The sequence below is a fragment of the Lynx canadensis genome, chromosome D1 (assembly GCF_007474595.2).
Source record: "Lynx canadensis isolate LIC74 chromosome D1, mLynCan4.pri.v2, whole genome shotgun sequence".
In the NCBI taxonomy this organism is placed as follows: Eukaryota; Metazoa; Chordata; class Mammalia; order Carnivora; family Felidae; genus Lynx; species Lynx canadensis.
In genome coordinates this window covers 108,272,954-108,294,042 of record NC_044312.2, presented here as the reverse complement: position 1 = coordinate 108,294,042, position 21,089 = coordinate 108,272,954, and the positions used below count along the sequence as shown (strand labels likewise).

The 21,089-nt window shown below is 61.9% G+C and overlaps 2 protein-coding genes across 6 annotated transcripts; both read left to right on the top strand.

Moving 5' to 3' along the window:
- The first annotated feature begins 1,462 nt into the window (after positions 1-1,462).
- Positions 1,463-7,899, top strand: MEN1 (menin 1). Of its 2 annotated transcripts, none has more exons than XM_030331581.1 (10): positions 1,463-1,597; positions 1,987-2,447; positions 3,415-3,623; positions 3,821-3,949; positions 4,223-4,263; positions 4,337-4,424; positions 5,112-5,248; positions 5,577-5,712; positions 6,189-6,353; positions 6,559-7,899. In XM_030331581.1, coding segments are annotated over exons 1-10 (1,851 nt in total). In that variant the 5' UTR covers positions 1,463-1,595; the 3' UTR covers positions 7,042-7,899. The 2 variants fall into 2 exon arrangements, with proteins under 2 accessions (XP_030187441.1, XP_030187442.1); XM_030331582.1 differs by having other exon boundaries at positions 1,463-1,609.
- A 397-nt stretch (positions 7,900-8,296) lies between these two features.
- MAP4K2 (mitogen-activated protein kinase kinase kinase kinase 2) lies at positions 8,297-20,784 on the top strand. Of its 4 annotated transcripts, none has more exons than XM_030331111.1 (32): positions 8,297-8,427; positions 8,552-8,609; positions 8,814-8,904; positions 8,991-9,055; positions 9,362-9,417; positions 9,756-9,803; positions 9,890-9,932; positions 10,322-10,394; positions 10,487-10,618; positions 10,699-10,761; positions 11,140-11,221; positions 11,312-11,419; positions 11,824-11,902; positions 12,030-12,088; positions 12,601-12,644; positions 12,729-12,767; positions 12,860-12,893; positions 12,988-13,093; positions 13,198-13,262; positions 13,344-13,385; positions 13,483-13,567; positions 13,661-13,740; positions 13,839-13,899; positions 13,986-14,103; positions 18,288-18,346; positions 18,427-18,545; positions 18,634-18,811; positions 19,426-19,494; positions 19,632-19,718; positions 19,956-20,026; positions 20,126-20,181; positions 20,286-20,784. In XM_030331111.1, the coding sequence occupies exons 1-32, from the start codon at positions 8,332-8,334 to the stop codon at positions 20,371-20,373; spliced, it is 2,454 nt and encodes an 817-aa protein (XP_030186971.1). In that variant the 5' UTR covers positions 8,297-8,331; the 3' UTR covers positions 20,374-20,784. The 4 variants fall into 4 exon arrangements, with proteins under 4 accessions (XP_030186971.1, XP_030186973.1, XP_030186970.1 ...); XM_030331113.1 differs by having other exon boundaries at positions 8,298-8,427; positions 18,427-18,530; XM_030331110.1 differs by having other exon boundaries at positions 8,298-8,427; positions 13,174-13,262; positions 18,427-18,530.
- The last annotated feature ends 305 nt before the right edge of the window (positions 20,785-21,089 follow it).

Sequence of the window (21,089 nt, the reverse complement as noted above, 5' to 3'; positions counted from 1 at the left end):
AGTCAGTGGTGACGTCATCCCCAGCCACTCTTGGCCCAGCTCCGCCTAATGTTAACATCTGCCACAATCCAGACGCATCGATCAAACCTAACTGATAAAAACCATGAAGGAAGCTATAGGCTTTATTTAAAATTTCACCAGTAGGGTTCCCAGGTGCCCCGTTGTGTGTGTGTGTGTGTGTGTGTGTGTGTGTGTGTGTTTTAATGTTCATTTATTTTGAGAGAGAGAGAGTAGGGGAGGGGCAGAGAACAAGGGAGGGAAGAGAGACTCCCAAGCAGGCTCCAAGCTTGGTCAGCACAGAGCCCGACACGGGGCTCGAACTCACAGACCGTGAGATCATGACCCGAGCCGAAGTGGGACGCTCAACCGACTGAGCCACCCAGGTGCCCCGATGACTTTGACACTTTTGAAGAGTACTGGTCAGGTATTTTGTAGACTGTCCCTCAGTCTGGGTTTGCCAGACGTTTTCTCCCGATTAGGCTAAGCTTATGGATTTGGGGGGGAAATACCCACAGAGGTGAAGTCGGGCAGGAATTTGATCTGTTTTACTCACTGCTACATACCCGGTGCCTAGGGCTGAGTGCCTGGCCCACAGGCACCAAAAATCTGTTTGCTGAATGAATAAGAAAGATTCACGGATGACTCTGGAGGAATTATTTAGTATTGTTTTGAAGTTTTAAAATGTTCTTAATACAAATACTATCTTATCATCCCTATTGTTCTGTAGTATTTTCCCTCAACAATCTGCTCTGAAGATCTATTTTGGGATGCATCCAGCAACCTCACTCTTCTTTTGCCCTATGACAAATAACGATAATGGTGCTTTAGATGTTCCTCTTTGCAGATGTGTTACAGTTTCTCAAGAGCAGAACTGGGTGGCTCAGTCGGCTAAGTATCCGACTTCAGCTCAGGTCATGATCTCACGGTTCGTGGGTTCGAGGCCCGCATCGGGCTCTGTGCTGACAGTTCGGGGCCTGGAGCCTGCATCATGTTGTGTGTCTCCCTCTGTCTCTGCTTCTCCCCCACTCGTGCTCTGTCCGTCTCTCCCTCTCAAAGATAAATGAACATTTAAAAAATAAAAAATAAAGAGCAGAGCTAGGGAAGAATTGCTAGACATTGAGGACACACATTTTCGTGTTGATGGATACTGATAAAAATTCAACTAAAGTGGCTCGACACACAGGACTCCGTGTCAGTATTTCAAAGTACCGGTTTTCCTCGCATCTTGACGACACGTGACAACCTAAGCGCAGCGACCGCCTGCGGAATGCCTGGTCACGCCCAGGACTACATCTCCCAGAATGCACCGCGGTTCACGGCCTACCTGGAGGGCGTGAAATGGAGTGACCAATCCCTGAGGATCTCAGGGGGGTGGCGCAGGCTCCACTCTTCACCTACCTCCGGGGAGCCCGGAGCGGCGGGACTACCACTCCCATAAACCACTGCGGACTGCCCGGCCCGGCCACCATTTCAAGACGCGGCAGGGCCGGGAGAGGGCCCGGGACTCCACTTCCCGGCAGGCCGTGCGGCCCAAGGGGCGGAACTCCATTTCCCAGCAGGCTCCAGGCGGCGGGCGCCGTGGTGCCTTGTGTGGGATGTAAGCGCGGAGGTGGGCGCGGGGGACCCAGGCCAGGACTCTTCTTGGCATTTGGGGGGCTTGGGCTAGGGGCGCCTTCCGGACGGACTCTGGGTGCCCGGGGGTACGGTCGTAGGGAGGGGGCGGGGCGGCCGTGGAGGGTGCTCAGCGGGGTTTTAGGGGCGCACACCCATCGGGGCCGCGGCTCCTGGGGTTGTGGGGGACGAGGAGGCCCTTACAGCCTCAGCTGAGGGGGTCTCCGACGGAAGAGGGGAAACAAATGAGCGGAGGGTCAGGGGGGCGGGGAAGTAAGAGAGTGTAGGAGATGGGGGCGTGGAACCTTGGCCGAGCCTGGGAGGGGGCTCCCCGGTCGTGCCCGCCCGACCCTCCCTCCTTCTTCTCTCCCGCAGGCCGAGGCCCGCCGCCATGGGGCTGAAGGCCGCCCAGAAGACGCTGTTCCCGCTGCGCTCCATCGACGACGTGGTGCGCCTGTTCGCTGCCGAGCTGGGCCGAGAGGAACCGGACCTGGTGCTCCTATCCTTGGTACTGGGCTTCGTGGAGCATTTCCTAGCTGTCAACCGCGTCATCCCCACCAATGTGCCCGAGCTCACCTTCCAGCCCAGCCCCGCGCCCGACCCTCCTGGCGGCCTTACCTACTTCCCCGTGGCCGACCTGTCCATCATCGCCGCGCTGTATGCCCGCTTCACCGCCCAGATCCGTGGCGCCGTCGACCTGTCTCTCTACCCGCGAGAGGGGGGTGTCTCCAGCCGAGAACTGGTGAAGAAGGTCTCCGATGTCATCTGGAACAGCCTCAGCCGCTCCTACTTCAAGGATCGGGCCCACATCCAGTCCCTCTTCAGCTTCATCACAGGTTGGAGCCCGACAGGTGGCAAAGGGCCAGAATCCTGTCTCACCTGGCAACCTTAGCCCACCTCTTCACGGCCCTGTATGGTTTGCAGAGCCCTTTAAGACCTGTAAGCCTTGGGAGGTGGGGCAGGTGTTATTACTACCCTGTGTGCAGCTAGGGAAACTAAAGCCCAGACAAGGGAAATGGCGTGCCACAGAATGGCAGGGCTGGGACTGGACCCCAGTCGCTTGCTCTCAAGGCATTAATCCACCCTCGGCCTCCTCAGCACCCCCACCCCTGCCATTGAGCAGCTGCAGGAGTCCCTCAGCTCAGCGTGAGGCACAAAGGGCAGCAGCGGATTTGGAGAGCGAGGAGCCTACATCTGGTTCCATCTGAGACGCTTAAGTGAAAGCGAACAGATGAGGGAGGGCCTTCACCTCGAGAAGCTTAACCCTCAGGGCTCGCAAAGAACTCTCGTCTTTGCTCCAGGCCCAGTTGACTGGCAGTCGGGTCCTGGAGTGCCATGTTGAGAAGGTATCGGTGGCTGCTTTTGAGCCAAGCAAGGAAGAATACAGAGAGAAATTAGGAATATCTACCAGTGGGTGTGTGAAGAAAGAACATTGGCCAGAGGGTCTTGTTTTTGCTGTCCCTGTTTTAACCCAATAGGCACGATAAAACAAGGAAATCCCTAAATTATCATAACAGGTGCAGAGAAGGAGAAGGAACCAGCTCAAAGGCTGGGTGGAGCTATGTGAAAGCCAAGAAGCTCTCTTACTGGGGGATGTAAGGGGGGGGCTAGGGGAAGGCTTCAAACACATAGGAGGAAAGGGATTGAGAATTGATGGGCAGAAGCATCTAAGATTTGTGCAGAGGCTTGGAGGTGAGGGAGCGTGCATCACTGCGTGGCCCCTTCCCCCCGCCTCCCCCTCCCACCCCCTCCCCACCGGGGCAGAGCTCAGAGGACCCTCTTTCATTACTTCCCCTTCCACAGGCACTAAACTGGACAGTTCTGGTGTGGCCTTTGCCGTGGTGGGGGCCTGCCAGGCTCTGGGTCTCCGGGATGTCCACCTCGCCCTCTCTGAGGACCACGCCTGGGTAGTGTTTGGGCCCAACGGAGAACAGACAGCTGAGGTCACTTGGCACGGCAAGGGCAACGAGGATCGCAGGGGCCAGACGGTCAACGCGGGTGTGGCCGAGCGGGTACTGTCCCCACCCCCTCCCCTTCACGCTCTCCTCGCCCAAGCCCCCCAAGAGGCTCTGCTTTCTCGGGCCGTACTCCCCTCTCCCTGTCACCACCTGTGTATGCCACGAAGGGGAGCGCCCCATTTCTGGCTGTCGGTCCCGGGAGTAGGCACCGGTGAGCCATCACGAGACATCTGGTCTTGTCCTCTCCCAAGAGCTGGCTGTACCTGAAGGGATCGTACATGCGCTGTGACCGCAAGATGGAGGTGGCATTTATGGTGTGTGCCATCAACCCTTCCATTGACCTGCACACCGACTCCCTGGAGCTGCTGCAGCTGCAGCAGGTGAGGGCTGCCCGCGGGGCCTTGGGCAGGGGCACCTTCCCTCCCCTTCCTCAGCTCCAGCTTCCCCTTTGGTAACACGGGTTAGTAATTCCGGGCCTGGCCTTCCCCGGGGCTCTTGGGAGAGTGGAACGGAGACACGAAAGGGCTTCGACTCCAAGAAGGGGCTGGCTCCCACCCGGTGGGAGGTCCCTGCTGGAAGTCACATCTGCCTGGTAGACTGAGGCCCTCCTCACCCCGCCCCCCAAGCTCACACCTCTCCTCTTCGGCCCTTAGAAGCTGCTCTGGCTGCTCTATGACCTGGGACATCTGGAAAGGTCAGTAGGGGAAGGTGGCCAGGCTGGGCCTCAGGGGGCTGGGAGGCAGCCTGGACTCATGACCCTTTCCCAGGTACCCCATGGCACTGGGGAACCTGGCAGATCTGGAGGAACTGGAACCCACCCCTGGCCGACCAGACCCACTCACCCTCTACCACAAGGTGGGGACGTCTCAGGAGGGTACAGAAGGGAAGCCCAGCAGTGGCTGGGGTCCCCTTCTCCCTGGGGACCGGGAGGTGGTGGGTGAGGAGAGAGGAGCTTTGTGTGTACTGGGGGCTGTCACCCACCCGTTCCCCATTTTGTGTTTATTACGTGCATATCCGGTGCAGTCGGGGCTCTCTGAGGGGTGTTCTGGGTTCCCGGCCTGGGGGTGATAGGGCCTGAGTTTCTTCCTTAAGCCCTGCTTTTTCTGCTGCCTCTCATTGTCCTAGAGCGTAACAGAGGTCAAATGTGGTGGGAGCACTGAGGAGGGGGTGTTAATTCTGTGGGGGCGGGGCACAGGACGGACACTGGGCCGGGCTTAGAAGGCTTTGGTGTTTGTGTAGGAGTGTGTGGGAAGCCTGGGAAAATGGATGTGCCCGGGGCTTGGAGGGCGGGCCCCTCCCTTTTCCTAGGCCCAGTTCTGTGAGCGTCCCTGCCCACCACAGTGTGACCCAGGCCTCAGCAGGCAGTCCTGCAGACTCTAGGGAGGAGCATCTGGTAGAGAGGATAGAAGGTGGTGGAAGGGAGATGGGAGGTGGAACTCTCTGGGATCTTCCTATTGTTCCTTCCGGGTGTGACCCAAAAGGATCTGTGCCATCCAGGGCAACTGGGGCTGCCTCTCTGAGATCCTTCTGCTCTGTCCCCAGGGCATTGCCTCGGCCAAGACCTACTACCGGGATGAGCACATCTACCCCTACATGTACCTGGCTGGCTACCACTGTCGCAACCGCAACGTGCGCGAAGCCCTGCAGGCCTGGGCTGACACGGCCACTGTCATCCAGGAGTGAGGATCCCCCGACAGGGCCTCAGCCCGGCCTTTCGTCCCCTTCTACCTCATTTCCAACCCGCCTCATTCAGGAGTGAGGCCTGGGTCCCAAGCCCTATCCGCTTTCCATCCGGTCCCCAGGCAGCCAAGGCCACCATCACCCAGGAGGCTGGGACCTCTGATGAGCACCTCACACCTTTCCCCCCCAGCCCGTGACCCCCCTCCTTCCTCTTGCTCTGGGCTGACACAGATACCACCGTTTCCGAGTAAAGACCCCAACCACTCACCAGGTCCCCGGGGGTCCCTGCCATGACCAAGACCCCACCGTGCCCTCCTGCTCTCACAGCTACAACTACTGCCGCGAGGACGAGGAGATCTACAAGGAGTTCTTTGAAGTAGCTAATGATGTCATCCCCAACCTGCTGAAGGAGGCAGCTAGCCTGCTGGAGGCCGGCGAGGAGCGGCCAGGGGAGCAGACCCAGGTGAAGCGCTAAGAGCTCTGGCCTGTGTTCCCTTGGCCACCTGAGCAGGGCTGCCCGTCACAGGACCCAGGGACTGCTGCATGGGACGGGCCCGCGAGGGGAAGGTGGCCCAGCACGGGGAGCTACGTTCTCTTCTGCAGTAGCTGAGGTCCTGGGCCCGGGTGTGAGGGAACTGGGGGCATTTTAGGGGTTTCTACCCCTGTGGCTTCAGGTAAATGGGGTGGAAGCCCATCTCTTTCATGGCCAGTGCCCCTCATTCAATTGAGGGGGTGGGATATAGGGAAGGGATGTTTCTCCCCCCACACCCTGGCTAAGGACTGGTTTTATAAAAGGAAAGAGGTTCTAAGAGTTCTTTTCCCCTATGCTCTCCTTGTTTGAAGCCAGGGCTCTTTGCCCAAGCAGGGGGCCCCGACCATGCCCTGTGATAAGGGGTGATGAAGTGGGTCTGACCTGTGCCCTCCTTTCCCCGTGCCCAGGGTGCCCAGAGCCAGAGTTCCGCCCTCCAGGATCCAGAGTGCTTCGCCCACCTGCTGCGATTCTATGATGGCATCTGCAAATGGGAAGAGGGCAGCCCCACGCCCGTGCTGCACGTGGGCTGGGCCACCTTCCTCGTGCAGTCCCTAGGCCGATTTGAGGGGCAGGTGAGGGGGAGCTGCACAGGGATGCTGGCAGAGGTCAGGGGGGGACGGCAGCTACCGAGTCCGAACCTTTGAGGTCCTGAAGAGGGTTTGCTTGTCCCCTTTGGGTGCAGATGAGACTGAGGCCCGGTGACGCGATGGCCGAGGCTGGGCCTGGGGTTCCGGCCAGTGGCCTGCAACCTCCCCTCCGCGTTTCCTCCCTGCCCAGGTGCGGCAGAAGGTGCGCATAGTGAGCCGTGAGGCCGAGGCGGCCGAGGCGGAAGAGCTGTGGGGCGAGGAAGCCCGGGAAGGACGGCGGCGAGGCCCACGGCGTGAGTCCAAGCCAGAGGAGCCGCCGCCGCCTAAGAAACCGGCGCTGGACAAGGGCCCGGGCTCCGGCCAGGGTGCCACGTCAGGACCCCCGCGGAAACCCCCAGGGACAGTCCCAGGCACTGCCCGCGGCCCAGAAGGAGGCAGCGCGGCTCCAGCCCCTGCGCCCGCAGCGTCGCCACCACCGGAGGGGCCGGTGCTCACTTTCCAGAGCGAGAAGATGAAGGGCATGAAGGAGCTGCTGGTGGCCACCAAGATCAACTCGAGCGCCATCAAGCTGCAGCTCACGGCGCAGTCGCAAGTGCAGATGAAGAAGCAGAAGGTGTCTACACCTAGCGACTACACTCTTTCCTTCCTCAAGCGCCAGCGCAAAGGCCTCTGAGCCACCCCAGACTCCCTGTCAACCCTTGTGGTGGGGGGAAGAGGGCGCTCAGTCCCTGGGGGAGGCCCCACCCCAGGCACCCCCCTCCCCGCCCCGTGAGCCCTGCCTCCGCGGGGGGGGGGGGTGGGGGGGGCGCGAGGTGGCCTAAGCCGGTCCTCCGAGCCCCACCCCCACCCGGAACCCAGGCTGCAAGTTCTCGGAGTACAGACTACTCCAGGACTCTGCCCGCCATTGGAATATAGATCCCATCCCCCAGAATCCCAGACGGCCAATGGGAACCTCACTTTGAGCTCCATCATTAACCCTTAAAGGTCCAAGCACTGGAAACAGGCCCCACCTCAGAACCGAGGCTCTAACCTTAGGCCAGACCAGGGTTGCTCCCGGTTGCTCCCAGCCCTACACCCAAGAAGCACAGGACCCGCCTCCAACCCGGGAACCTGGGACTCGGCTCAGCCTCTAGTAGTACATTTCCGCGCTTCAGGATTCCATCCCTTGGGAACCCAACCCCGCCTCCCCCCCCCCCAACACACACACCCAAAAGAACTTCAACTTTCGGAGTTTGGAAATTCTAGCTTCTTCCCCTCTATCCTGCGAGTCTGGGACACGAAACGCAGTCTCCGGCCTGTGAATCCTGAGCCCCGCCCCCTTCCTGACCAAACTGGCCGCAGATCAGAGCAGACCTCTTTCCGACCCTCTGGGAACCTCCCCGAGGTCCAGCCCGTCTCAAGGGACTCTGGAGGAAATCTGCAGGGGTTTGCGAGTGGGTGAGGGGAGCCTGATCTCTTCCTGTTTTGTACATAGATTTATTTTTCAGTTTCAAGGAAGATGAATACATTTTGTAAAAAAAAAGAAAAAGTACACGTCCGTGTTTCATTTGGGGACTTGCGGGCGGCGCGGGTGGGATGAGAAGAGTGCCCCCTCTCCCCACTGCCTTCTGGCCTTCGGGCTCCCCACCTGTAGGGAGCAGGGGAACCGGGCGTGGGGGGGGGAGGGGGGAAGGGGGGAGATGCCGCTGGCCTGATCCCTCGGCCCCGGTCGGCTCCGCCCGGCCTCCTCGGGGCTTCCCCTCGCCTCGGAGTGCCTGTCCCGCGGGCGCCGCCTCCCGGTGGGGCGGCGGGGCATCCCCCTCTGGCCCCGCCCCGGGCCCCGGCCCCGCCTCCTCGGCCTCGGAGCCACCCGCGCCCGCCCGGCGGTGCTGCCCCGCCCCACCCCGCCCCGCGCCGCCCCGCGCCGGCTCCGCGGCTCCGCAGCTCACGACCGCCCGCCCGCCGGCCCGCCCGGCGCCGGGCAATGGCGCTGCTGCGGGACGTGTCGCTGCAGGATCCGCGGGACCGCTTCGAGCTGCTGCAGCGCGTGGGGGCCGGGACCTATGGCGACGTCTACAAGGTGCGCCGGGCAACCGGACGGGCGGGAGAGCGGCGAGGAGGGTGCAGGCTCTGCGCACTACCGCGGGATCCAGCCCCCAGCCCCGCCCCCTCCTCATCCCGCTTCACCTCCTCCGCCCCTGCAGGCCCGAGACACGGTCACGTCCGAACTGGCCGCGGTCAAGATAGTCAAGGTAGACCCAGGTGAGGGCCTGGAGGCAGGGCCTCTGCGCTGGTGGGAGGGCATAGCGCCTGGTGGCGCTGAGAGTTGACCCCCTGAGAGACAGGCCCCAGGAGGTGCTGCCACTTGGGATCTGTCTGGCCCGGATATGCCCATTTTGCAGATGAGGGCACTGAGTTAGAGCAACCCCCATGCGCCCTCCCCCCATGATGCCCTGTGCTCCCCAGGGGACGACACCAGCTCCCTCCAGCAGGAAATCACCATCCTGCGTGAGTGCCGTCACCCCAATGTGGTGGCCTACATTGGCAGCTACCTCAGGTGAGGCTGTTTTATCCCCTTGCCTACCCTCAGGCAGCCCCCATGTGGCCCTGCCACGTGCCCACCCAGGTTCTGTGCCCTCGCAGGAATGACCGCTTGTGGATCTGCATGGAGTTCTGCGGAGGGGGGTCCCTGCAGGAGATATACCACGGTGAGGGCCAGGACTCCAGGCCCCAGAGGGCCACAAGCCTTTCCCCGACTCCCTCTTCCCCAACATGGGGCAGGAGAGGAGAGCTGGGGTCCTGGAGCTAGGCCCTTCTCCACTCCTAACTGGCTGTGTGACCTTGACAGAAATGGTGTCCTTTTCTGGGCTCTGAATCCCAGACTGTACGGGGAGGGGATAAGGACAACACCTCTTTCACCCAGCAGTGCCTGCTGCTTCCCCCACACAGGGTGGCCTGGCAAGGTCAGCTTCTCCTCCAGACCTCCATGCCAGCCTTCACCCCTTCCATTTCAGCCACCGGGCCCCTGGAGGAACGACAGATTGCCTATGTCTGCCGGGAGGCACTGAAGGTAGCTGGGCCCATAAGGCTGTTCACGTTCCTAGTCCCCAGGAGTTACGGGCAGGGAGACTGGCTGCCCTGTGTGTGTGTTGTGGGGGGGGGGGGGGGGGGGGGGGTGGGTGGAGTACTTCAGGCAGGGCTGGCCCGAGGGGCTGTGGGTCCTGGGGGGAAAGGGGCCCCAGCCCTGTTGCCGGAAGCAGCACATTTCCCTCTTGGCTCAGCCACTTCCTGTTTGGGGAGAGGGGAGGAGGAAGCTGCTTGGGTGGGGGGCCCCAGTCCTGAGAGGGGGCTCAGCAGAGGTGGGATAGTGCTGGGTGGCTGCTCTCAGGAGCTCCTTTTTGTCCCCAGGGGCTACACCACTTGCATTCTCAGGGGAAGATCCACAGAGACATCAAGGTAGGGGTCTGGCCCAGGGCATCGTGGGAGGCAGGAGGAGGCTCTTGGGGGCACCAGACGGGATTCTCTCTCCTCCATTCCCACAGGGAGCCAATCTTCTCCTCACCCTCCAGGGAGATGTCAAGCTGGGTCAGTACCCCGGGGAAACAATCAGGGTGAGGGTTCTGTGGGAGCTCGTGGAGGCTTAGAGTCTGCGTTCAGGTGCTGGGTGTCCTTGAGCAAGTCACTTTACCACTTAACCCTCGGTTTCCCCGTTGAGACAGTAGACGAGCCCTCCTTCCCTGCCAGAAGTTGGATGTGGTTGGGTCTTTATGGATTCTAACCTGGGGCCGCGCACTTGGTCAGGGATAGAAGGTGGTTGACCCCTCCCGGAGGGGGACCTGGCCTTGCCTCGGACCTGTGGCAGTTGTGGCTGAACCTGGGCCACCTGCTCTCTGAACCCTTCAGAGCCTGAGCCCTGGAGGTGGGTGGGGAGTGGTAGCCAGTGGGCGGATGGGAGTAGCTCTCTCTCCCCGCAGCCGACTTTGGGGTGGCAGGCGAGCTGACGGCATCTGTGGCTAAGAGGAGATCTTTCATTGGGACTCCTTACTGGTGAGGCTGTGCCTTGGGCTGGGGCTGGGGGGGGGGGGGGCGGGCGCCACAGGTGGGGCACCTGGCCATCCCATCTGTGACCCTGCCTCTAGGATGGCCCCGGAGGTGGCCGCCGTGGAACGCAAAGGAGGCTACAACGAGCTATGTGACGTCTGGGCCCTGGGCATCACCGCCATCGAGCTGGGCGAGCTGCAGCCCCCTCTTTTCCATCTGCACCCCATGAGGTCCGCTGAACACTTACTTGCCCCTCGCCTGACCTCGAGGGCCCTGCTGACCTCGTCCCCTGACCTCGTGCTCTCCACAGGGCCCTGATGCTCATGTCAAAGAGTAGCTTCCAGCCGCCCAGGCTGCGAGACAAGACGCGCTGGTGAGGGCCCACACCCCCTGCTGGGGCCTCCTTTCCAGCAGTCTCCATGGGGGCGGAGAGCCTTCTGCCGACTCCCAGGGCACAGCCTGCGGAGCCCTGCCCTCTCAGCCTTTGTGGACCATCTGCGGGAGGGGCTTGAGCCCTGCCTCTGGGTCGGGGGACCCAGCCTGGGTCGGGAGGAAGGGCAGACGGTTAATGATGGGGGGGGCTGCCGTGTCACGACGGCAGCATTGCTTAGGCCAGCCGCCCTTGGCCTCAGGCCGGCTCCTTCCTAGAGCAGACTCCCTCCTCTGGAGCGGTGGCAGGGGGCAGCTGGCAGGATGGTGCACGTGAGGGCTAACCTGGGTCTGGGGGCGGGGGGGCTCTTGTGCCCACTAGGACCCAGAATTTCCACCACTTCCTCAAGCTAGCCTTGACCAAGAACCCCAAGAAGAGGCCAACGGCAGAGAAGCTTCTGCAGGTGGGGTGCAGGGGCAGGGCAGGAGCCTGGATGCTTGAAAGCAGGGCCCTGGAGGTCAGGAACCAACCTGTGCCCCCCTCAATCTTCCAGCACCCATTCACAACCCAGCAGCTCCCTCGGGCTCTGCTCACACAGCTGCTGGACAAAGCCAATGACCCCCACCTCGGAACCCCTTCCCCTGAGGACTGTGATCTCGAGGTGAGTGAGCAGAGCTGGGGAATGGGTCCTGGCCTGGCGGTAAGAAGTGCGGAGGCGGTATGAGTCAGGGCCCTTTAACTTAAACGTTGCCAGCACCGAGAACTTTCCTCCAGGCAAGCCCGCCCATTAGAAGTCTTCCCTGGGCCCATCTTGCCCCCACCCGCCCCCCCATACCTCCCACCTGATAAATTCCCCGCCCTTGGTTCAGGCTGACCTGACCTGTGTGATCTTTGGCCAGCCACTTGCCTGTCTGTGTCGGTTTTCTCATCTTTGAAAACGAGGGTGCCGTTTAATCTTGGGATCGTCTCAGAGGGTCGTGAAAACAAAACCCATTCGTGTGCAGAGAGCACTTGGTGCGAGGCGAGTGCTGGGTGTGTGTGTCGGCTGTTTGTGTTCTCTCTTAGGCTTATGACGTGTTTCCAGACACCATTCACTCCCGGGGTCAGCACGGCCCGGCCGAGAGGACCCCCTCAGAGATCCAGTGTGAGTCTGCTGGGAGGACTGTGTCTGTGGATTTGGTGGGGTGGGGGGCTGTGTGTGGGCATTTGGTGTGAGTGTCGGGGTCAGTCGGGAGCCCGCCTTCCTAACTCGGGTACCCTGGGCCCCCCAGTTCACCAGGTGAAATTTGGTGCCCCGCGCAGGAAGGAAACGGACCCACTGAACGAGCCGGTGAGGGTCTGTGCGGGGGGGGGGGGGGGGGGGGGGGGCCTGGCAGGGGTGCGGGGGCGGGGGGCGTCTCAGATTCCTGAAGCAGCAGCAGCCTGGTCCTCTGGCCGTGGAAAGCCCTGTGCAAGCAGGCTTGTCCCACCCAGGACAGCGAAGTCGGTGCAGGGGGAGGGGGACTTCTTCCCGGGCACAGGGACCATGCCTTTCTAACACGCGGGCCTGTCACAGACCCCGAGCCTCTCCTCCAGCTCTCTGCCGCGTCTGCATCCGAGCCTGGTCGTCCGACCCTACCTCTTGCCCTTGCGCCCTCTCCGTCCCCTTCTCTGGCCGTCAGTCCTCCTCTTGCGTAGTTTCTCTGCCTCTCGCTGTCCCCCTCGCTCACAATTCTCTGGCCTGTTTCCGTGTCATTTTCTGTCTGTGCGTCCTGTCCTTCCCACAGTCTCTCCATCACCCGCCCACATTGCTTCTCTTGTCTCTGACTCTCTTTTGGCCTTTCTGACTCGGTTTCCCCGCAGTGGGAGGAGGAGTGGACGCTGCTGGGAAAGGAGGAGCTGAGTGGGTGAGTGAGGGAGAGGGAGGCTACAGGGAAGGGGGAGGGGCAGCAGAAAAGGCTGGCCTCTGACCTCATCCCCCTCCTGCCCAGGAGCCTGCTACAGTCAGTCGAGGAGGCCCTGGAGGAAAGGTGAGGGGCTGGGCCCGAAAGGGTGGGGGGCAGCTGGACCCGGGGCCTGGTCACATCTCACACCTTATGTCCCTCTGGTTCGTCCCCGACAGGAGCCTGACCATCCGGCCAGCCTCAGAACTCCAGGTATGGAGTGGGGGAGGGCCGGAGAGGGGGCAGTGGGGGTGGGTTACCGGTGACCCCCTAGCAGCGAGGCTCGGTCCCCTGACTCTCCTGCCAGGAGCTGGACTCCCCAGACGATGCCATGGGAACCATCAAGCGGGCCCCCTTCTTGGGGCCACCCCCTGCTGAGCCTCCAGCTGAAGACCCTCTGTCCAGCCCCCTGGGTGAGTCCAAGCTTGGGGGACCAGGAGATAGGCTCAGGGCGGGGCTAGGGCTGGAATTCACAGCCCTTCTGTGCCTGCAGGAACCCCACCCCCACCTCTCCCAGGCCCTAACAGCCCCCCACTGCTCCCCACTGCCTGGGCCACCATGAAGCACAGGGACGATCCTGAGGTGAGGGGGTGCTCCAGACGGGCTGGGAGGCTGGGAGGCTGGGGCTGTCGCCTCGGCCCTGACTTCTTCCCTCCCTTCCAGAGATCATCCTGCCACGGGCTCCCCCCCACCCCCAAGGTGCATGTAAGTGTCGGTCCCGCGGCCCTGCCACCCTGAAGCCCCCCTGCCTGCTGCCCCCTCTCCCCCCATCTTCTTCACCAGCCTCCTGCCTTCTCCCCAGATGGGCGCCTGCTTCTCCAAGGTCTTCAATGGCTGCCCCCTGCGGATCCACGCTGCTGTCACCTGGATTCACCCTGTCACCCGCGGTAGGCTGGGGCAGGGAGGAAGCAGGAGCCTGGGAACCCGCGGCTTGGGCCAGGGGACGTGACTGACCTCCGACCCTGTACCCAAACCCGCAGACCAGTTTCTGGTGGTGGGGGCCGAGGAAGGCATCTACACCCTCAACCTGCATGAACTGCACGAGGATACACTGGAGAAGGTGAGGCCCGGCTGGCTTTGGAGGGGAGAGGGCCTTGGGGGGGCTTGGGGGGCTGACTCCCCGTCCGTCTGTCCGTCTGTCCGCTCTGCGGCCCCTAGCTGATCTCACACCGCTGCACCTGGCTCTACTGCGTGAACAACGTGCTGCTGTCACTCTCAGGTACGGGGCGGGGCGGGGCGGGCAGGGCCCGGGGCCTGCACCCTGCCCGCCAACACTCTCTGAGCCCCTCTGTCCCTCCCCGGCAGGGAAATCCACGCACATCTGGGCGCATGACCTCCCGGGCCTGTTTGAGCAGCGACGACTACAGCAACAGGTTCCCCTCTCCATCCCCACCAACCGCCTCACGCAGCGCATCATCCCCAGGTCGGGGACCCGGGGGGGGGTGCAGTGGGGTGGGCAGCGGGGGGAGGCAGAGGGGCAGAGCCAGGGTCGAATAGGGCCCTGCACGGGACTGGTGACCTCAGGCGTGTCACTTTGCCTCTCTGAGCCCAGTTTCCTCGTCCATCAGCGTCGGCGCCCCCTCCCCTTGCCCTCAGGCCTGTTGGAAAGCAAGGGGACCACGGTGTGGCAGCTGTGGTTGTTAGGGTGGGGCGCACTTGCTGTGTGCCTGGTCGTAGGCAGGCCTTGGAGACAACAAACCAAATGCATCTTTGACAGTCAGCCCCTGGCCCCCCTCAGTGACCCAGAGGGAGAGCCAGGAGGGGCGCAGGGGCCTCTGAGGGGCCAGCCACACGAGGGCCTGCAGTCGGAAAGTGCCCAGCGGGTTTCCAGGCAGATGAATTAGAGAACCGCCTTCGGGAGGGGGGGAGAGAACGTGCCAATGCACGTGGGTGACCTGGCGGAGCAGCCCGAGAGGAAGCTGCGTGGCTGGCAGAGCCCTGCCTTCGAGGCCAGGCCCAGGATCTGGGTTTGGTTCAACTGGCCGCGGCACCGCGAGCATTTTAGAAGGATCCCTCTGTATGTCGATCAGGACTCTTTCCGTAGCGGGCAAGGCAACTCACTGACTTAAGCACGGAAGGGCGGTTAGTGGTTCACGTGACTGAAAGTTCAGGAGAAGGGTTAGCTTCAGGTCCAGCTGGATCCAGGCTTACATGGCCTCGCCAGAAATCTGCCCGCGTCTCTTGGCTCCGCTGTCCTCTGTCACCTTCGTTCTCAGGTAGGCTTTCCTCTCCTCTGATGGATGCCCACGGTTCCAGGCCAGCGCGGCATTAGCTAACAGCCCTACGGTGCTAGAATCCCTGCTTCCAAGTAATTCCCACGAAGTCCGGGGACCAGTTCTCTTTGGTCTAGCTTAGGTTCATGCCCACTTATGAGCCTGTGACTGTGGCCGTGGGATGAGGAGCTTGGGGTTGGGGGGGTGGAGGGGCCAGGCCGGGGTCACGTGCTGTCTCCTAGTCCTAGGGGTCAAGAGAGAGGGGCCCGTCAGACTGATGAAGGCTAGAGCCATCTGCAGGCTGTGCCGACGGCGGCAACAATGGATCGGAGGGGGCGGCCGGCGAGAGGGCACTTGGAGAAGAGGGCTGCGCAGTGGCCTGAGGCAGTGGGGCTTAGGCTGCAGGGCGGACAGACTTGAACCCTCTTCAGAAAGTGGGGCTGACGGGATCTGGGGCCTGACTGGAGTGAGCAGGAGGGAGAAGGAGGGACCGGGAGACCTCAGGGGAGCGGATGATGTCGTGTGTTTAATGAGGTGTCCAGGGGGACGTCTGAGACAGAGTCCCTTTTTAGTCATTCAGCGAGTATCTGCTGAGTACCTAGTATGTGCCTGGGGGACTCTGTGAACTAGGGTTCTCTCCTCTTCCCCAGACTTTCTCGTCACGGGAGACCGACAGCAAACGACCGACGTAAGAAAGGTGCTCTGGGGTGATGCACAGAGGGGAAGGTGGTACACGCAGAAGAGCAGGGATAAGGAGGGCCAGGAGGGGTGGGGCCTGGATTGGGGTTTTAAACAGGGTGGTCAGGAAGGCCGTGTGAGTAGAGGCTCAGGGCAAGCCTTGTTGTTACCTCTGGGGAAAGCATCTCAGGGTGGGGGTGGGGGCAGTGCAAAGGCCCTGGGGCAGGAACAGGCCTGGCCTGTTTGAGGAAGGCAAGGAGACTGGTGGAGCCAGATGGATGGAGCGTGGGGAAGATGATCTGGGAGGGCCCGGTAGCCACGGTGAGGCTTTTGGTTTTGACTCAGAGCAGCCTGAGCGCCACTGCAGAAGAGTCACACGGACTGAGGTTTTCAGGCGATCCCTCTAGCCGCCGTGTTGAGGATAGATTGAAGGGGTGAGGGGAAAGCAGGGAAGCCTGCCCGGAGGTTATTGTGATCATCAGGTGAGAGGGGACGGTGGCGGCGGCGTGGGCCCGGGTAGAAGGGAAGGAGCTGAAAAGCGGCTAGATTCGGATTTCATTTTGGAAGTTGAATCAGCAGGATTTCCCGACAGTTGGTGGATGGGAGAGAAAGAGGAGTCAGGGAGGAGTCCAGGGTTGTTGGCCTGGGTGACGGGAGGGATAGAGCCGTCGTCAGGCGTGGCTGGAGCAGGACTCCGTGTTGTCACGTGGCGTTTAAGGTGCGTAAGCGGGGCCTTCGTTGGCCGTGGGCTAGGTGAGACTGAATTCGAGGAGGGGTCTGGGCTGTGGGCTTAGACGTCCCCCTGCCCAGGTGGGTGGCGGGAGCCGGTAGGGACAGGCCAGTGGCTACGCCCAGCTGGGAAGCCCGGGGCGCCGGCCCTTCCTGGAGCAAGCTCACTCGTACGGCATCTGGAGCCCTGTGGCCCTAGGGCTTCCTGAGCTCAGTCCCCCAGCAAACCTCTGCTTTGTCCCAGGACCTGCAGGAAACAGGCCTGTCAGCACACCAGCGAGTCCCTGGCAGCTTTGGGTGTGTGTCTGGGAAACTACAGAATCGCAGTCTCCACTTCGAACGTAAAGAGCAGACAGCCAGAGTTGTCTGCAGAAAACAACAAGTACAAAAATATCCGCCTCTGTCCCATCCAAAGGCCGGTTGGGGAAGAGAGTAGAGTGAGGACAGAGGGACGGGGAGAGACGGGCACGGGCCGCCTCGGCGGGGTCCCCCTGCTGGCAGAGGGCCCAGACGGGCCGCTGGGAGAAGGTGGCAGGGCTGCGGACATGTAGCCCTGTCCCCCAGAGGAAGAAACAGGCTCAGAAGGTCCCCTGAGGGCTTGGGGGACAGCCGGTAGGCAGAGCAAAGACTCCACCTCTCCCCTGCCTCTGAGGCAGCCCCCCCCCCACCCCCGCTGGTCCCTGTTGGTGTAGCTTCAGCTGAGGCAGCCGAGGGGAGGGCAGGGCAGGGCAGGGAGGGCAGGCCCGGCCGTTTGTTTGCGGTTTTCTTGCAAGTCTTCATCTCCTCGGGCCTCCCTGCCTTTCTGTGACACACGACATGTGTAGCGGGGACCGCCGTGAGCGCTCTGGGAGCCTAGCAGGGCTGGAGTCTCCAGCAGCTCCCCGCCCCTCCACGCTCTCGTTTCTCCATTCGTTTCTTCATGTATACCTTGCTTTCGCCTGAAAAGGATTTTCGATGACTGGAAATAGGAGGGAAAGTAAGAATTCAGAATGAAAGCCCTTTGTGAGAGTATTCTGAGTGCCAGGCTCTGTGGTAAACCCTTCTCCTGTATTCACTTGTTTTTTGTTTTTGTTTTTTAAAATTTTTTTTTCAACGTTTATTTATTTTTGGGACAGAGAGAGACAGAGCGTGAACGGGCGAGGGGCAGAGAGAGAGGGAGACACAGAATCGGAAACAGGCTCCAGGCTCTGAGCCATCAGCCCAGAGCCCGACGCGGGGCTCGAACCCACGGACCGCGAGATCGTGACCTGGCTGAAGTCGGACGCTTAACCGACTGCGCCACCCAGGCGCCCCTTTTTTTTAAAAATTTTTTTTTTCAACGTTTATTTATTTTTGGGACAGAGAGAGACAGAGCATGAACGGGCGAGGGGCATGTTTTTGTTTTTTAAACTAGAGAGAGAGTGTGATGGAGGGAGAGGAGCAGAGGGGGAGAGAGAGAGAGAGAGAGGGAGAGAGGGAGGGAGGGAGGGAGAGAGAATCTCAAGCAGGCTCTATGCTCAGCGTGGAGCCTGACGCGGGGCTCGATCCCACAACCCTAGGAGCCAAAATCAAGAGTCGGACGCTCAACCGACTGAGCCATCCAGGTGCCCCTGTATTAACTCATTTAATCCTTACTGTGACCCTCTGAGGTCGGTGCCACTGTTACCCGCCCCCCCCCCCCCCACCATTCTACGGATGTGGAAGTTGAGGCAGGGGGGAGGTTAAGTGACTCGCCCAGAGTTGCACAGTTAAAGGTACTTCTGTGATCCAAACCCGTGGACTGAACAGAGACACTGCAGGCTGCGGAGGGGGGTGCTAGAGCCACGGGACCGGCTTCTGCTCCTGCGCCCTCCACCGCTGTGTTACCCAGGCACGTTGCTCTGCCTCTCTGAGCTTCGGTTTCTCACCTCCAGGGCCAGGAAAGCGATAGTCCCCGTTTCTTAGGGCTCCGTGGGGCCGCGGCCATGGGTGGCGCCCATGACACGTGTCCTGCTTGTCACCCCTGCAGGCGCTTTGCCCTGTCCACCAAGATCCCAGACACCAAAGGCTGCCTGCAGTGTCGTGTGGGTAAGAGCTGGGCCGGGTGGGGCCGGGGAGGGCTGGGGTCCCGGGCACAGCCCGGGACCCACTGCCCGCCTCTCTCACAGTGCGGAACCCCTACACGGGCAGCACCTTCCTGCTGGCCGCCCTGCCCGCCGGCCTGCTCCTGCTGCAGTGGTACGAGCCGCTGCAGAAGTTCCTGCTGCTGAAGGTGTGGGGCGGGCGGGTGAGGCCGCGGGCCCCCCCCCCCCCCGGGGTGGGGGTGGTGGGCCTGGGGCGAGACGTGGAGACCTGAGCGCCCCTGCCGCCCCCAGAACTTCTCCAGCCCCTTGCCCAGCCCGGCGGGGATGCTGGAGCCACTGGTGCTGGACGGGAAGGAGCTGCCGCAGGTGTGTGTGGGGGCTGAGGGCCCCGAGGGGCCCGGCTGCCGAGTTCTGTTCCATGTCCTGCCCCTGGAGGCCGGTCTGACGCCTGACGTCCTCATACCACCTGGTGAGCCGGAGGGCCCTTTGTGTGTGTGTGTGTGTGTGTGTGTGTGTGTGTGCGTGCGTGTGGGACAGAGAGCTAGACAGTTGGCGAGAGAGAGAGATTGCGTGTTCCCTGCAGCGTGTGGCTCCACGGGGACCAGCCTCCCTTCAGCTGGGCTTCCGTAAAAGATTTCATTAGACCAAAGGGCTCAGCAGCTAAGAGAACCCACCACTGCAGGGGCCTCAGACACGAGCCGTGTCATTCTTAGGCCTCACGACGGCCCGCGAGGTAGGCATCGTCAGGCCTGTGTTACACATGAGGGAACTGAGGCTCCGAGATTTGTGGTCCCACGGTGATGGAGTCACACGGCGTGCTTCTCCTGACTCCGGACACCCTGCCCTCCTCCCCGCCCCGGCTCCCTGGGACTCACCCCTGCCTCTGTGCGCCCGCAGGCGGGCCACTTTGCTACTCTGAGCCTCAGTTCCCCAGCCGTGCTGTGCGGGAACCCAGTGGGACTGCTGGGGGGTTGAAATGTGGTTGTGGGGACAGCTGGCTCTAGCTGTCCGCCACGTCTTCCCCGTGGGGCCAGAGCGGGGCTGGTGGCTCAGCCAGGCCGTGTCTCCCTTGTCTGCCTGCAGAGGGGCTCCCGGGCACAGCCCAGCAGGTGATCCAGGTGGACAGGGACACAGTCCTAGTCTGCTTTGACCGTGAGTGCCCCTGAGGTCAGGGTTGGGGGCAGTGGAGGGGGTTAGGGGAGGCGAGGGAAGCCTTGTGAGTGGGGGTCTGCCCCCCCCAGAAGGGAACCACCTGGTCCCCACCCGCCACCAGCCCTCTCCCTGCGCAGGCTGCGTGAGGATTGTGAACCTGCTCGGTGAGCCCACGGCCACGCTGGCGCCTGTGCTGACCTTTGACTTCCCCATTGAGACTGTGGGTGAGTGACAGATGACGACAGGGTGGGGGGGCGGATATCCCCAGCCTGGAGCAGGTGGTGTGGCCCAGGGGCCTGGGGCTGGGGGTGGGACGAGGAGGCAGGTGCCGCAGCCCCTCTCAAGGGCCACCGCGGTCTGTGAGGACCTCTGTGGCCCAAGTGTGGGCCCAGGGCGTGGCTGGGGGAGCCCCAGTGTCCTCAGGGCAGGTGCAGGGCTCATGGCAGCTGTATTCCTCCTAGTGTGTCTGCAGGACAGCGTGCTGGCCTTCTGGAGCCACGGTATGCAAGGCCGAAGCCTGGACACCAACGAGGTGAGCGGAACCCGGGAACCTGGCCTCCCCTGACCTATCTGTCCCCACCTCTTAGGAGAAGACCTGCGGGGGTGGCCTCAGAGTCCCTTTCCTTCCCAGGTGACTCAGGAGATCACAGACGAGACAAGGATCTTTCGAGTGCTCGGGGCCCACAGGTAGGACGGGGCGCCTCCCCTTTAGAGGCCCCTGAGGCCGTATGGACACGCGCACAGGCCTCAGGCCCCTGCCTTGCTCACCTCCGGTTCTGTCTCCCCTCCAGAGATATCATCCTTGAGAGCATTCCCACGGACAACCCAGGGGCTCACAGCAACCTCTACATCCTCACGGGCCATCAGAGCAGTTACTGAGAGGGTCAGGTCTGGCCGGTGGCATTCCGCCGTCCTGCCCCCAGGCCTTAGCGGCATTCCCCTTTAGGCAGTGGCGCCTCCTGGATCCGAGAGGCCCAGGCTCTGCTGGTCTGAAGGGCAGAAATAATTCTGAGAAGAGTTTCGGGGCTGTGGAGGGGAGGGGAGCCCACCCCAGGCCCCTGCGATAACTGGACCAGAGGAAGCTGCTGTCCCCTCCCCTACCCCCATGGGCAACCCGGGCCCTGTGACAAGGGCCCCGGGCAGGGTGGGAGCAGGCCCGGGCGATCCATTCCATTTTGTTCCACGTTTCTTTTCCATTCTTCTTGCCAAGAGCCTGCCCCTGCCCCCTGTCCTGGGGAACATGGTATTTAAAAGAGAGACTATATTGGTATTAAAGCTGGTTTGATTTTACTCCACTGATCCCTCTTTGTCGGGGGTTGGGGGGGAGAGCTGAGGAGGAGGACTGGGGAGGCTTCCTCTCCCTCCTCCCGCCCTCCCTCCCTCCTTCCCTCCAGCACATCTTTCTGCGGCACCAGGTGCTATGGGTGCCCCGTGGAAGGGTGGGCCACCAGTGCTCTCTGGTGGTTCCCTTAGTGGGGAGCCAGGCAGAGGTGGTGGAGAGGCCAGTGGCCCCGAAAGGCCTCTTAGGGGCACTGTCTTCCAGGGCTCCCTGCTCAGGATGAGCCCTCAGCTTTGTAATATGAGGCCTCTTTTAC